Genomic DNA, 15,339 nt, shown 5'->3' with positions numbered 1-15,339 from the left:
AAAAAACCCAACGGTAAAAGTAAAGCGAAGACGAAAAAGAAAAAAGGCCTGAAAAGAAGATTGACTAAATTTTCGATCCAGAACCCAATCCAGTAATTACCTCTGATGGTGTGCGGCCTTAAAGTAGATTTTCGGGGGTCTCAAAAACACAGGACACACGTCCTCGTTCCCAAATGCGGTGGCCTCAAATCGTCTCTAACGCAATTTGGAGAAGAGTAATGCCACAACTGGCTAAAATAAGGGCTCTACCTCCAAAAATGGCCCCTTCGCACTGGATACCCTGAAAACACTTGCACCCGTTCCCAACGACTCGAAAAATCAAAATGGAGTCCCTCCTGGTTTTTTTTTTCCTTTCTGTGGCATGCGCGGTCTGAAATACCCAAATTGATTGAGGGAGGGGAAAATATCGATACCCCGAATCAATGAGAGCTGTCAACTAACCTCACAAACTCATGTAAATAAACAAAATCAACCAAAATCGTATCAACTAATTAAGACATTCAATAGTATTTAGGAGTTCTATTGACAAAAAATCAAATTTTATGTTTTTTTTGGACGCGTTCCAATCTTAAAAAAAAATCCAAAAAATGTTAACTACTTGGCAACATTGCTCCGGTTTTCAATAATAAAAAAAATTGTTTATCAAGTGTAACAAGAGACTAATTAGGACATGCAGCAGTATAAGGAAGTTGCTTTGGAAAAAAAAGTTTTATGTATTTTTTTTTTTTGAAACATTGAGGTGGTCTTAAAAAATCCAAAAAATTGTAACAACTTAGCAACGTCGATCGGATTTTCACGAATAAAAAAATAAGATTGCTTAGCTTAAGAAGAGACTAATTAGCATATGCAATGGTGTAGCGAAGTTCTATTGAAAAAAATCAAATTTTATGTTTTTTTTTGGAAGCGTTCCAATCTTAAAAAAAAATCAAAAAATGTTAACTACTTGGCAACATTGCTCCGGTTTTCAATAATAAAAAAATTGTTTATCAAGTGTAACAAGAGACTAATTAGGACATGCAGTAGTATAGGGAAGTTGCTTTGGAAAAAAAAAGTTTTATGTATTTTATTTTGGAAACATGGAAGTAGTCTTAAAAATTCAAAAAAATAGTAACAACTTAGGAGCGTCGATCGGATTTTCACGAATAAAAAAATAAGATTGCTTAGCTTAAGAAGAGACTAATTAGCATATGCAATGGTATAGCGAAGTTCTATTGAAAAAAATCAAATTTTATGTTTTTTAGAATCTGTAATCTTATTTTTTTTTAATTCTAAAAACTTGGCAACATTGCTCGAATAAGACTAATTAAGACATTCAACAATATTTAGGAGTTCTATTGACAAAAAATCAAAGTTTATGTTTTTTTTTGGAAGCGTTCCAATCTTAAAGAAAAATCAAAAAAATGTTAACTACTTGGCAACATTGCTCCGGTTTTCAATAATAAAAAGAAATGTTTATCAAGTGTAACAAGAGACTAATTAAGACATGCAGCAGTATAGGGAATTTGCTTTGGAAAAAAAAAGTTTTATGTTTGAGGTAGACTTAAAAAATAAAAAAAATTGTAACAACTTAGCAACGTCGATCGGATTTTCACGAATAAAAAAATAAGATTGCTTAGCTTAAGAAGAAGCTAATTAGGATGTGCAATGGTATAGCGGAGTTCTATTGAAAAAAATCAAATTTTATGTTTTTTAGAATCCTTAGTCTTATTTTTTTTTTCTTCTAAAAACTTGACAACACTGCTCGGAAAAGACAAGTTAAGATATGCAACAGAATATGGGAGTTCTACTAACAAAAAATCCAAATTTTGTGTTTTCTTAACCTGTATAGTCTTAAAATTTTTTTAAAAATTATAACAACTTGGCAACGTTGCTCGTATTTCAAAAAATAGAAAGATATGCTTGCGAAGCCTACGAACCGACTTATTAGGATACAATAGTACAGGAGACTTCTATTGAAAAAATCAAAATTTATGTTTTTTTTTGGAACCTCCAGTCATTTTTAAAACTGAAGGTTCCAAAAAAAAACAAAGAAATTGGAACAAGTTGGCAACGTTGCATATCGAAAATTGCATAACGCGCGGTGTTACGAAAAAATTAACTTGTTAGATATTTTTAGAGGAAACCTTTGTGGTGTTGGTCACATTTTAATGGAAGCAAAGCATTGTCTAAATTCTTCTGATTAATTTCTATCCTTTGTTAAAACCTTGTTGTTGTTAGCATAAACGAACCTTCACCGACTACAAACCACTCAACAAAATCTCTCAATCTCCCATACACTCTTGCTAACAATTTTTTTCCACACTTACATAGCCCACACCACTCAAGGTCCACCTCTTGCATATTATGTCATTCCCGATAAGATTAACTCAGCCATTCCGCTGCACACCTTGAAATACCGTTTATAACAGTTTCTCTATTTTTCCGCAATGCCAATCACAATGCTAACAACACCAATTGACAAAACCTAATCTCTTCCACAAACACCGACGTAAGGTCATTTCCACACTTTCTTCCCATCCCGATTTCACAAACGTACAACTTATAGAAACCACGAACAAGGTAATAAACCAATCGCGCTAAAAAACGAAAGTCAAACTATCAATAAAACACTAATTGGCGAAGTTCGACGACCTTGCCAAAAATAGCTGAAGATCTTCTGCTTGCAGATACCTCGGCCTTGCTGCAAACTGCGAACGATCGTGTTCCTGTGCCTCGTAGTCTTCCTTTTAGTACAAATATCGTCAACAGAGAGATGTAAGTAGTCAAACTATTGTCTGTGTCAAAATGTCTACATGTGTTGTTTTTAGCTACACGCCGCCGCCTGCGCCGCCCCCTCAAATCCGTCTCTCACAGCGTATCGGTGTCCAAAGACCAAGAAGTCTCCTCCAGCGTCAACAGATTTAGATTGCGGTCAAGACCGAACCACCGAAAAACCGACAACTCGTTGACCACCACGGCCAAGAAGGACAAAGATGGGTACAAAGTGGTTTGTTACTACACCAACTGGTCGCAGTACCGCGTCAAGATCGGGAAATTCACCCCTGAGGATATCATCCCGGATCTGTGCACCCACATCATCTTCGCTTTCGGGTGGTTGAAAAAGGGGAAATTGTCGTCGTTCGAGAGCAACGACGAAACGAAGGATGGAAAAGTGGGGTTGTATGAGAGGATCCAGAAGCTGAAGAAGGCGAACCCGAACTTGAAGACGTTGCTGGCTATTGGTGGATGGTCCTTTGGTACCCAGAAGTTCAAAGATATGGCGTCTACGCGCTACGCCAGACAGACCTTTATCTTCAGCGCTATCCCGTTCCTGAGGGATCGAGGGTTCGACGGGTTGGACATCGATTGGGAGTACCCGAAAGGTTCCGACGATAAGAAGAACTACGTTTTGTTGCTGAAGGGTAAGCTGGTTTTTGGTCAAACTGGTTTGGGTTTTCAGCGCTTAGTAACAAGGTTCTTGATCTAGTTTTAATGGTTCTTTGGGTTCGACGAAACAACAGAGGTTCACAATGGTGATGAATTGATGATTAAGCGAGGAACTCATCCGTGCGTAGGCGTTGCTTGAGTTATTATAATAAGAATACAAATTATACAGTTAGTCGAGGCAGACAGTGACCCATATTATGAACAAAGATTTATTATCTAGAGAAAATTACATGGTTCAAGCGTGTGGAACAAATTTGTTGACAGAACGTGTTATTTTTTTTAATAAGATGATCGTTTTATTAGAGAGGAAGATTTTTTGCTGATTACTGTTGCGTATTTTTGAACCAAGGTTGCGAGATTGCTTCTGTTTGATATCTTCTCATTAATGTTTTCATTAAGCAATCGTTTTGACATTTAGCACTTTTATTATTAGCCGCTTGAACGCTGGTGGAAAATATAACACCATAAAACGCGACTTTCAAGAAGAGAAACTAATTTTGCACGCCACATTCGCATAAAAGGTTTAATATCTAAATCATGACCTAAGGTAATTATTGTACACAGATTTGTTTTTATTAATTAGCCGCTCTAAAAAGCAGGTCGTTATCGTTAGAAGGCTCGTTTTTGTTTCCTGAGTGTAAGCTAAATTAGATTTTTTTTTTATTTTATAAAATAAGGTACTCGTGTATTTGTGATTTATGAATCCGTGTTGAGTTTTCACAATTGACGTCCAGATTTTTGGACAAAAAAATCAAAATTGTATCAGATGCCGCATGCCCTGAAATATTGAAATGTTTCAAGGTTCATTTTTTGATATCACAATTTTTCGTTTTTTTATTTTCTTTTATTTTTCAATTTTTCTTTCGATTTTATAATCCTTGGTTTATTCAATTTTTCAAATTTCATTCTTCAATTTTCGATTCCCCGATTTTCCAATTTTTAAATGTTGTAATTTTGGAATTTTCGGTTATCCGATTTTCGTATTTCTTCAATTTTCAAGTTCCGGATTTCCAAGTTTGAGTTTTTCAAAGTTTTCATTTTATAGTTTTTAATTTTTTGATTTTTGATTTCTCATTTTTACGGTTTTGCAATCTTTTGAAACACTGAACAACTAAAACTCGAGAAACTTGAAAATCCAAAAAAATTAATGGATCAAAAAATTAGAAAAAAGAAAATACGAGTCGAATCCAAAAATTGGAAAACCCAAAAATTGTAAAAACTGAAAAATCATGAAACTGAAAAATCTAAGACTGAGAAAATTAAAAAATCGAAACATTGAAAACCGAAAAATTACAAATAGAAAAATTGAAAAATCCAAAATTGAGAAATTTCACCCTGGAAAAAAACAGAATTATAAAATCAGAACATCGAAAAACATAAAAATTTTAAAAATAAAGAAAATAGAAAACCGAAACGAAAAACTGCAAATAAAAAAATTGAAGGACCGGTAAATGTAAAAATGAAAGACCGATAACTGTGAAAATGAAAACTCGAAATCGAAACACTGAAAAATACAACAATTGGAAAAATAAAGAAAATAAAAAAGTGAAACGAAAAATTGCAAATCCAAAAAATGGAAAATTTCACACTAAAAAAAAAATTATAACCTCAGAAGATTCAAAAACTGAAAAATTGAAAAAATAAAGAAAATGAAAAACTGGAACGAAAAACTGCAAATCTAAAAATTAAAAAAATTACAAAGGAAAACTCCTGAAATTGCAAATAGAAAAATTTGGAAAATCGAAAAGTGAAGAAATTAAAAAAGAAAAAAACGACGTAAAATTTAAAAACAAAAAAATGGAAAATTAAAACATCCAAATCTTAAAAAATCGAAAACTCAAGAATTTAAAAATGAAAAAAATTAAAGAAACAAAAAAAATGGAAAATTGAAACATTGCAAATCGACAAATTGAAGAAGCGCAAAATTGAAAATATTGAAATTGAAAAAACAAAAAATTATAAAATTGAAAAATCGAAAAATTGTAAAATTAAATAAAAAAAACCAAAACGAAAAGTTCCAAATCGAAAAATTGCAAAATTAAAAATTGAAAATTCGACAAGTTCAAGTCAAAAACTACGGAGTCTAAAAATTGAAAAATTCGGGAGTTGGAAAATTCAAAAACCGAAAATTTCAAAATTAAAAACTGGAAAAGTTGTAAATTCGAAAAATTATAAAAACGAAAAATTGAAAAATCATGTAACTGAAAAAACCTGATTTCCAATTTTAGGTTTTTCAAAGTTTCCATTTTATATTTTTTAATTTTTTCATTTAAGATTTCTCATCTATACGATTTTGCAAGTTTTTCCATTTTACTTATTCAAAAAGTTCAAAATTGAAAAAATAAAAAAAAATGGAAAAAATTGGAATCGAAAACTGAGGAACGAAAAATTGAAAGACTAAAACTCCGGAAAATTGAAAATCCAAAAAAAAATAATGAATCGAAAAATTGGAAGGAAGAAATTATGACTTGAATCGAAAAACTGTAAAATTGAAAAATTGAAAATCATGAAAGTGAAAAATCTAAGTTTGAAAAAATTAAAAAATCGAAAAATTGAAAAATTTCACCTTGAAAAAAGAAGAATTATAAAATCAGGACATTGAAAAACAGAAAAATTTTAAAAATAAAGAAAATGGAAGAACGAAACCAAAAATTGAAGGCGAAAAACTGAAAAATTAAAAATTGAAAGGTTCCACACTGAAAAATGGAAAATTTTCAAAATATGAAGAAAACGAAAAATTTAAAAATGGAAAACAAAAAGTTATAAAATCAGAACATGAAAAATTAAAAAATTACAAATCGAAAGTTTGAGAAAACTAAAAATTAAAAGACTAAAAATTGGAAACTCGAAAAATTTTAAATCAAAAAATTCAAATATCTAAAAAATGAAGAAACAAACAAAGGAAGAACTGAAAAATCGCAAATCGAAAAATTACAGAAATAAAAAACCGAAAAAATTAAAATTGAGAAAACAAAAAATGATAAAATCGAAACACTGAAATAAATCGAATATTTGAAAAATTAAAGAAAATAAAAAATCGAATTGGAAAATCTAAAAAATGAAGAATCGAACAATGGCAAATCGAGAAATTGCACAAGTGAAAAGCCGAAAAAATTAAAATTGAGAAAACGAAAAATTACAAACTCATAACAATGAAAAACTGAACAATTGGCAAAATAAAGAAAATGAAAATCTGAAACGAAAAACTGCAGATCGAAAAGCTGAAAACGAAAAGTTATAAAATCAGAACATCAAAAAAAAAATGTAAAAATAATAAACCGAAACAAAAAATTACAAATCGAACATTTGAAGAACCGAAAATTAAAAGATTAAAAATTGAAACTCGAGAAACTTTAAATCGAAAAATTCCAAAACCTAAAAAATGGAGAAACAAACAAATGAAGAATTGAAAAATCGCAAATCGAAAAATTACGGAAATAAAAAACCGAAAAAATTAAAATTGAGAAAACAAAAAAATGATAAAATCGAAACTGAAAATTCGAATAATTGAACAATGAAGAAAACAAAAAATCGAAATGAAAAATTGAAAATTCAAGAAACAAAAAATCATAAAATCAGAAGAACTGAAAAGTGGCAAATCGAAAAACTGCAGAAATGAAAAAGCGAAAAATTTAAATAGACAAATCAAAAAATTATAAAATCAAAACGCCGAAAAGTAGAATAATTGAAAAAATAAAGAAAATATAAAATCGTAATGAAAGATTGCAAATCGAAAAATTCAAGAAACTCATATTGAAAAATTCCAGAATTTAAAAATTGAAAAATTTCACATTGAAAAAACAAAAAATTATAAAATCATAATACTGAAGCTCCAAAAATTAAAAAAAATTAAAATTGAAAACAAAAAGTTATAAAGTCACAACACAAAAAAATTGAAAAATTGTAAAAATAATAAGCCAAAACGAAAAATTACAGATCGAAAATTTGAAGAAACGAAAAATTAAAAAATTAAAAATTGAAAACTCGAGAAATTTTAAATCGAAATTTTCAACATCTAAAAAATGAAGAAACAAAGAAATGAAGCATTGAAAAAATCGCAAATTGAAAAGTTGCAGAAATGTAAAACAGAGAAAATTAAAACTGACAAAACAAAAAAATTATAAAATCGAAACAATGAAAAATCGAATAATTGAAAAAATAAAGAAAATAGAAAATCGAAATGAAGGATTGACAATTCAAAAAACTCAAATCGTTACAAAATTTCAAAATTGAAAAATTATAAAAAATGAAAGATTTCACACTCAAAAAGCGAAAAATTATAAAATCAACACTGAAAAATTGAAAAATAAAGAGAATGAAAAATTTAACGAAAAACTGCAAATCGAAAAATTAAAAAATTTAAAATGAAAACAAAAGTTATAAAATCAGAGCAACAAAAAATGAAAAATTGTTAAAATAATAAACCGAAACGGAAAATTACAAAAAGAAAATTTTACGAAATGAACAAAAATTTTAAATCTAAAAATTGGAAAATCTAAAAAATGAAGAATTGAACAATCGCAAATCGAGAAATTGCACAAATGAAAAACCGAAAAAATTAAAATTGAGGAAACAAAAAAATTATAAAATCGAAATACTGAAAATCTGAAACGAAAAAGTGCTGATCGAAAAACTGAAATCGAAAAGTTATAAAATCAGAACATCAAAAAAATCAAAAAATTGTAAAAATAAGAAACCGAAACAAAAAATTACAAATCAAACATTTGAAGAAACGAAAATTAAAAGATTAAAAATTGAAACTTGAGAAACTTTAAATTGAAAAATTGTAAAAACCAAAAAATTAAGAAACAAAAAAATGAAGAATTGAAAAATCGCAGATCGAAAAAATTGAAGAAACGAAAAACTGAAAAAATTGAAATTGACAAAATAAAAAAATTATAAAGTCCAAACAGTGAAAACTTGCAAATCGAAAAATTGAAAAATAAAAATTGAAAACTCAAGAAACTCAAATCGAGAAATTCAAACATTAAAAACAGATAATTGAAAACTCTTGAAATTGTGAATCGAAAAATTCCAAATTCAAGAAATTTAAACATCCAAATATTGGAAAACCAAAAAACTGAAAATTGTCAAAATGAAAACGCTAAGACAAATCACAAATCGAAAACTTGAGGAAATGAAAAATTAAAGAATCGAAAACTGAAAAATTAAGAATTGAAAACTCGAAAAATTCAAGTGAAAACAAATATAAGAGCTGGAATTGTTGAGTTCTGTCGAAATAACCAATAACCTTCGACCAGTTTTTTCTGAAGTTTTAATACAATTGTGTTTATTCATTTATGATGAAAATCTTTCACCTCATTTTCATTCAACTCTAAACCTGTACTTGCTTACACGAAAATACATTTCATTATCTATATCATTAACGCACCTACACTTATAGCTTATATCATGATCACCACACGCTTTATCTTTTATCTTAACACCCCTATCACTCTCCTGACTCCCAATTTTTCCAGAACTCCGCGAAGCCTTCGAAGCCGAAGCCCAAGAAATCAAAAAACCCGTCCTCCTCCTATCCGCCGCCGTCCCCGTCGGCCCCGACAACATCAAAGGCGGCTACGACGTCCCCGCCGTTGGGACCTACTTAGACTTCATCAACTTGATGGCTTACGACTTCCACGGTAAATGGGAACGGGAAACCGGCCACAACGCCCCATTGCACTCACCCAGCAGCGACAGCCAGTACCAGAAACAACTCAACGTGGAACACGCCGCCAACCTATGGGTGAAACTGGGAGCCCCTAAGGAAAAAATGGTCATCGGGATGCCCACGTATGGACGCTCGTTCACCCTGTCCAACACTGCGAAATTCGGGGTACATTCGCCCGCCAGTGGCGGCGGAAAAGAAGGAACGTACACTAAAGAGTCCGGGTTTTTGGCGTACTACGAGGTACTAAGTAGCTTGACGGGTGGATTTTGGTTGGTTGTAAACGTGGTGTGTTTTTGGTGTAGGTGTGCGAGATGCTCCATAATGGTGCTACGTACATCTGGGATGAAGAGATGAAGGTACCGTATGTGGTGAACGGGGATCAGTGGATTGGGTTCGACGACGAGAAATCAATTAGGCATAAGATGAAGTGGATTAAAGATAATGGGTTCGCTGGGGCGATGGTTTGGACCATCGACATGGACGATTTCAGTGGTACTGTGTGCGGTGGCGAAGTCAAATATCCGTTGATCGGAGCCATGAGGTAAGTCGTACCGTTGTGGTACCACGAAGACAATTTGTGTTTTGTTTTTAGAGAAGAACTGCGCGGAATTTCGCGTGGTAAGAACGCCAAAGACATGGACTGGCAGAAGATCGCCGGCGCGGTGGAAGAAGAAGACGAAGACGTTATCGAGAAACCGGCTCCCGTCAAGATTTCGGTACAGGAAGTACTTAACAGAGTTAGGAAACCCACGAAGAAACTACACTTGAAAAATTCATCAGCCGTTAGCAAAAAAGGTAAGTGCAAAATCGAGCGCATGTAGTGTTACGTAAAACGTGTCGACGACTTTGGAATAAAATAACACGTGTAAAAAATAAAGCAGCAAGTGACGGGATATTCGATTACCGAGACGACGGCTTCGGGCTATTTTGCGTGTTATGCAATAAGTAGGTGAATGAATGAGCAGGCTGCAGGTTGAAACGTGACCAGTTAATTCTTTCGCTACTGGACTAATAATGCTGGAACAGCTGTGGAGCTGCAAGAGAACGGCGGTACTTGAGTGAAATGTCACTGGATTGTGTGCGGGTTGGGTCCACAATTCAAATACTTGGAATTTTTTGCAAAGTACCACCTAAATGTTGGTACTTCGGAGACTGATTTGTCTACTTATTTAGAGAACAAACTTTGTTGTGACAATTTCAAAGTTGAATCATTACCAAAAAGGGAGAATGCCAAGAGCATTGCATACAAGGTCACCGTGGATAGTAGTATTGTCAAGAATTTAATGGATGCTAGTGCTTGGCCAGAGAACGTTATTGTCAAAAAATTTTATTTTTTAGCGAAAAAAGGAGAGAGACTAGACCTAAAAGAAAAGAAAGAAAAGTCGATAAGTCCAGCAAATTAGAGGATGGTACATTCTCTGTGTATTACCAAAATGTACGCAGTTTACGCAGTAAAATAAAGGACTTTAACTGTGGGGCATTAGCAAATGAGTATGATGCTATAGCTTTAACAGAAACCTGGTTATCATCTGATTTTCACAATAACGAAATTTTATATCCTAGATACTTGATATTTAGAACCGATAGGAGTAGTCTTAACAGCACAAAGGAATTAGGAGGCGGTGTAATCTTAGCGGTAAGCGCTAAATATAAGTGTATCCAGTTAACCTCTCCTATATCATCAGTCGAAGAAGTGTGGGTAAAAGTGCTTACGGGAGTGCGTGATCTAATACTGGGATGCGTTTACATACCTCCACGAAGTGAAATTTGTAGGTATACTAATCACATTCATACCCTTAAATCTATATTATTTTTCGCGAAAGGTTGTAGGCGCTGCGATCGTGTGTGCTCTCATATTTTAGTGAAAATAGTGCGTTTTTTTTTCCACTATTGCAAGTGTATTTGGTACCAAATGGAAGACTTCAGTGTCCTTTATTGATGGTATAAATTTCATCTCTCCTTATTCTGTCTCACTGGATTAATTAACACTTTTTACCGCCGCGAAATTACTTATCACCAGAGTTTTTCTCACCCACATAAGGTCGAGCAATCAATTAGTTTTTCAGTTTATGGATATTAACCTCTGTGAATTCCTCTCAGACACCTTTCCGTGGCCTTCTTGTGTTGTCTTTGTTAGCCACCTTGACGGGCCCCTAGGTGCGAAAATTTGTATCCCCGTTTATTTCCCTATTTAATTAGTAATTAAAAATACTGGTAGAATGACCCTTTGTGTAAATTGCGGCACAATATGTGCAACAAACGCTGGCAAGACACAATGTGATGGTTGTCAAGGTACGGTTCATCTGTCATGCATTGGTATCTCTGAAAAGGAAGCAACAATGACGAGATCTAAGTCCAGATCCATAAAGATTGTATGCAATCAGTGCAATAACAATATGTCCTGCCTTAAAGATCTCAGAACACTTATTACATCTCTTCAGCATGAGTTGTCATCTTCAATTAACCAACTTAAAACTGAGTTTCAGTCCCAACTTGATGACATTAACGTCAAACTCACCGAGTCATCACAACAACGTCAGTCCACACCTGTACTGGAAGAAGTTGTCCAAGAAGTATTGGAACGCCAGAAACGTGCCAAAAATATTGTTATATTTAATTTACCTGAGCAGTCCAATAAATCTTCTGATGAGATAAGAAAGGAAAATGATAATCTTCTAGTTAAAAATGTTTTGAACATCACCAACCCCAATGTCGATTTCGAAAATTTCAGTGTACGCAGAATGGGTAGATTTAATGAATCTCGCAATCGACCCATTAAGGTGTTTTTTAAGAACGAATCTGACGTTTTCAGTGTAGTCCGGAGTTCTAAAAATCTCAAAAACGATCTGCGGTTCAAAAACGTCAATATTTCTTTTGATAGGACACCTAAGCAATTAGAATTATATAATCAACTTAAAACAGAGATGAACGGCCGTATTGCTAGAGGCGAATCTAATCTAAAAATTCGATATTACAATGGCACTCCTAAAATTATACGTTTAAACTGAAAGCGCCACCCAGTTACACTACTCCTCTCAATTGTTTTTACCAAAATGTCCGAGGTTTGCGCTCAAAAGTTAACTATTTTTATAACAATATATATATATGTGCAATTATAATTTTATAGCTTTAAGTGAAACCTGGTTAAGCGACGAAATTCAGAATAGTGAACTTTTTCCTGATAACTTTGTTGTCTTTAGAAAAGATAGGAATCAACAGTTGACGCATGTTTCAAGGGGCGGTGGAGTTCTTTTCGCTGCGGAAAGTAAATATATGTGTTCTCAATTGGACCTCTCCCCCATTACTAATACTCTACCATTTATCGATATTGTTGGCGTGAAGATCTCTTTTGATACTAGTACTTGTTTATTTGTTTTTGTTCTTTACATAACCCCATCTGTGTCCGTTAATGATTACCAATTATTTCTTGACATACTTAGTAATATTGAGGAAACTCACAACGACAGAGTTATAGTATTGGGTGATTTTAATGCGCCAAATTTTTGCCAAAAGTCCAACGATAGTATAAGTACACACTTAAATAATTTTAGTCACTTTTATAACTTTACCCAATTTAATAACGTGCCAAACAAATTCAATTGTACCTTAGATTTAGTTTTCGCTAATCTTAATTGTAATGTGACCCGATCGGAGCACGCTCTTGTCATTGAAGATGACTACCATCCAAGTTTAGATTTAAGCTTTGAGGTAATAAAAAAGCCATTTGTTAATTTCAGCACGAACACCGATTCAGAACAATTTAACTTTATGAAAGCTAATTTTTTGTTATTGTATCAAGACCTTTTATCTGCAGATTGGTCTTTCTTGTATGACATTAAGGATGTAAACGCTGCTTGTTCTTCTTTCTACAACGCTTTGAACAAAATTTTTACCAAGTCTGTTCCCAAATATAGAATTAATTCCAACAATTGTCGCAAATACCCTCCATGGTTTGATCGTGAGATAATTGACTCGCTAAAGTTGAAATATTCTTTTCATAAAAAATATAAACGTTTCAAAACTGAACATTATTTGATCAAATTCAGATACTACAGATCACTCTGTAAGACACTCATCACATCTGCATACCAACATTAATTAGTAATATTCAACATTCGCTCTCAACCGATCCGAAGAAGCTCTGGGAATATATTCGTAAGAAAAAGGGTCACACAAGAATTCCAGGGGTAATGTACTACAACGATAGTGAGCTGTCCAGTCATTCCGCTATTATAAACGCGTTCAATGATTTCTTCAATTCCGTATATATTGCTTCCGATTTTAGCCAGCAGTGCGCTGTAACAAAATGTTTCTCTAGTACTCCCATATCTGTTACATCTATCTCAGAGGATGAAATTCTAGAAGCCTTAAAGCGATCTAAGAATTCACTTACAGCCGGCATAGACGAAATTCCAAGTTTTATTTTAAAAGACTGCGCTTGTGTTTTGGTCAAACCGTTACATGTCCTGTTCAATCTAATTATAAGAAATTCACAGTTTCCTGAAATATGGAAAAAAGCCAGTGTCACCCCTGTTTTTAAGAAGGGCGATCCAACATTAATTCCTAATTACAGAGCAATAGTTTTGCTTTGCAATTTTTCTAAAATATTCGAGTCAGTAATTTATAAACACATCTATTTTCAAATAAAAAGTTTGCTAGCAACTGAACAACACGGTTTTGTCGACAAACGATCTACTGTTACAAATCTCGCCTGTTTTAGCCAATTTGTATCCGAAGTCATTGATAAACAAGGTCAAGTAGACGTTGTCTATACAGACTTTCAAAAAGCTTTTGATCAAATTGACTATTACATTCTTCTTAACAAATTACAGTCGTACGGCTTCACTCAGTCCTTATTATCACTGCTCGAATCTTATTTACTCAACAGAGTACAATTTGTCAGATACTGTAACTTTTACTCCTCAAGCTTTTATTTCTCATATTCATCAATGATATAGTTGATGATATCTCTTGTGGTAAATTGTTATTCGCCGATGATATGAAACTTTACCTTGAAATACGTGCTCCTGGTGACGCTCTCACTTTGCAAAAAAATCTTGACATCATCTCAAACTGGTGTGCACAAAATCGCTTAACCCTTAACGTATCCAAATGCAATGTAATGACTTTCTCGAGAAAATCTAAATTATTACTACATGATTATTCGTTAAATGGAGAGGTTATAAATCGTGTTGATTCAATCAAGGACCTCGGTGTTCTATTTGATCAAAAATTCTATTTCACTGATCACATTTCTGATACTTTGGGCATGGCTTACAAAACTTATGGTTTCATTTATAGGAATTGCAAAGATTTCACCGATGCATCTGTTCTGCTACTCCTTTATGCATCATTGATTAGATCCAGGCTGGAATACTGTGCATTGATATGGTACCCTATATACAATATTCATAAAGATCACATTGAATCGTTGCAAAGGAAATTCCTTAAATTCATTTCTTATGTTGTTGATGGTGTTTATCCCCCTATTGGTCTTGATCATTCGCTTCTTTTGGCAAGATTTAACTTAACAACCTTAAATACCAGACGTGCTATAAGTGTTATTCGCTTCCTTTACAATCTTGTCAACTACCGAATAGACTGCATTTATCTTTTAAATAAACTTAGTTTTTTAGTGCCTCGCATGTGCGCAAGGAACTCACGTACTTTTTATTCTGCACCTAAAAGAACTAATGTTTTAGTTAAGTCACCGATAGCGCTGATGATGGATTTATTTAATAGCTTAAACAGTGTATGTGATATTCATTTTGACTCCATTTACAGAATTTCGGAAATTGTTATTACGGTTTTTGAGAAATAACTTTTTCTTTTTTACCTTCCCTTGTTTCTTTTTCACTTTAATATATTTTTTTCTGGTTAAATAAGTTTAATTTTAAGTTTATGCCTACATTCTTTGTTAGAACTAAGTATTTTATTGTTTCCAGTAATTGGGTGTAATTTGCCTGTTGGAAATAAATTATTATTATTATATTATTATTATTATTATTATTATATGTGAGAAGCACAAAGATTGTGACATCGTGGTGCTCGGTGATTTTAATCTACCAAATATTAGCTGGATAACATCTGAAAACTCACCTGGTCTGATTCCGCATAGGTTAACTCTCCAAAGTGAGATATATCTTTGTGACAGCTATTTCAGTCTTTGTTTTGACCAATTAAATAATATTAGGAATTTACATAATCATATTTTAGATCTTTGTTTTGTTAATTGTGAC

General features: G+C 32.8%; 1 protein-coding gene across 1 annotated transcript in view; it reads left to right on the top strand.

Annotated features, from left to right (window-relative positions):
• The window catches only part of LOC135132375 (probable chitinase 10), a 73,537-nt gene that overhangs the window by 47,241 nt on the left and 10,957 nt on the right, over positions 1-15,339 (top strand). The window contains exons 2-6 of the mRNA XM_064060450.1: positions 2,667-2,754; positions 2,808-3,401; positions 8,907-9,340; positions 9,403-9,641; positions 9,693-9,895. Of these exons, the coding sequence (XP_063916520.1) occupies positions 2,667-2,754; positions 2,808-3,401; positions 8,907-9,340; positions 9,403-9,641; positions 9,693-9,895 (1,558 nt within the window). The remainder of the gene's footprint in view (positions 1-2,666; positions 2,755-2,807; positions 3,402-8,906; positions 9,341-9,402; positions 9,642-9,692; positions 9,896-15,339) is intronic.

This window comes from Zophobas morio, unplaced genomic scaffold, assembly GCF_036711695.1.
Source record: "Zophobas morio isolate AGI-343-1 ecotype UQ-CSIRO unplaced genomic scaffold, CSIRO_AGI_Zmor_V1 ptg000021l, whole genome shotgun sequence".
Classification (NCBI taxonomy): Eukaryota; Metazoa; Arthropoda; class Insecta; order Coleoptera; family Tenebrionidae; genus Zophobas; species Zophobas morio.
The sequence above is the reverse complement of the archived record's forward strand: the minus strand, read 5'-3'. Positions and strand labels throughout refer to the sequence as shown.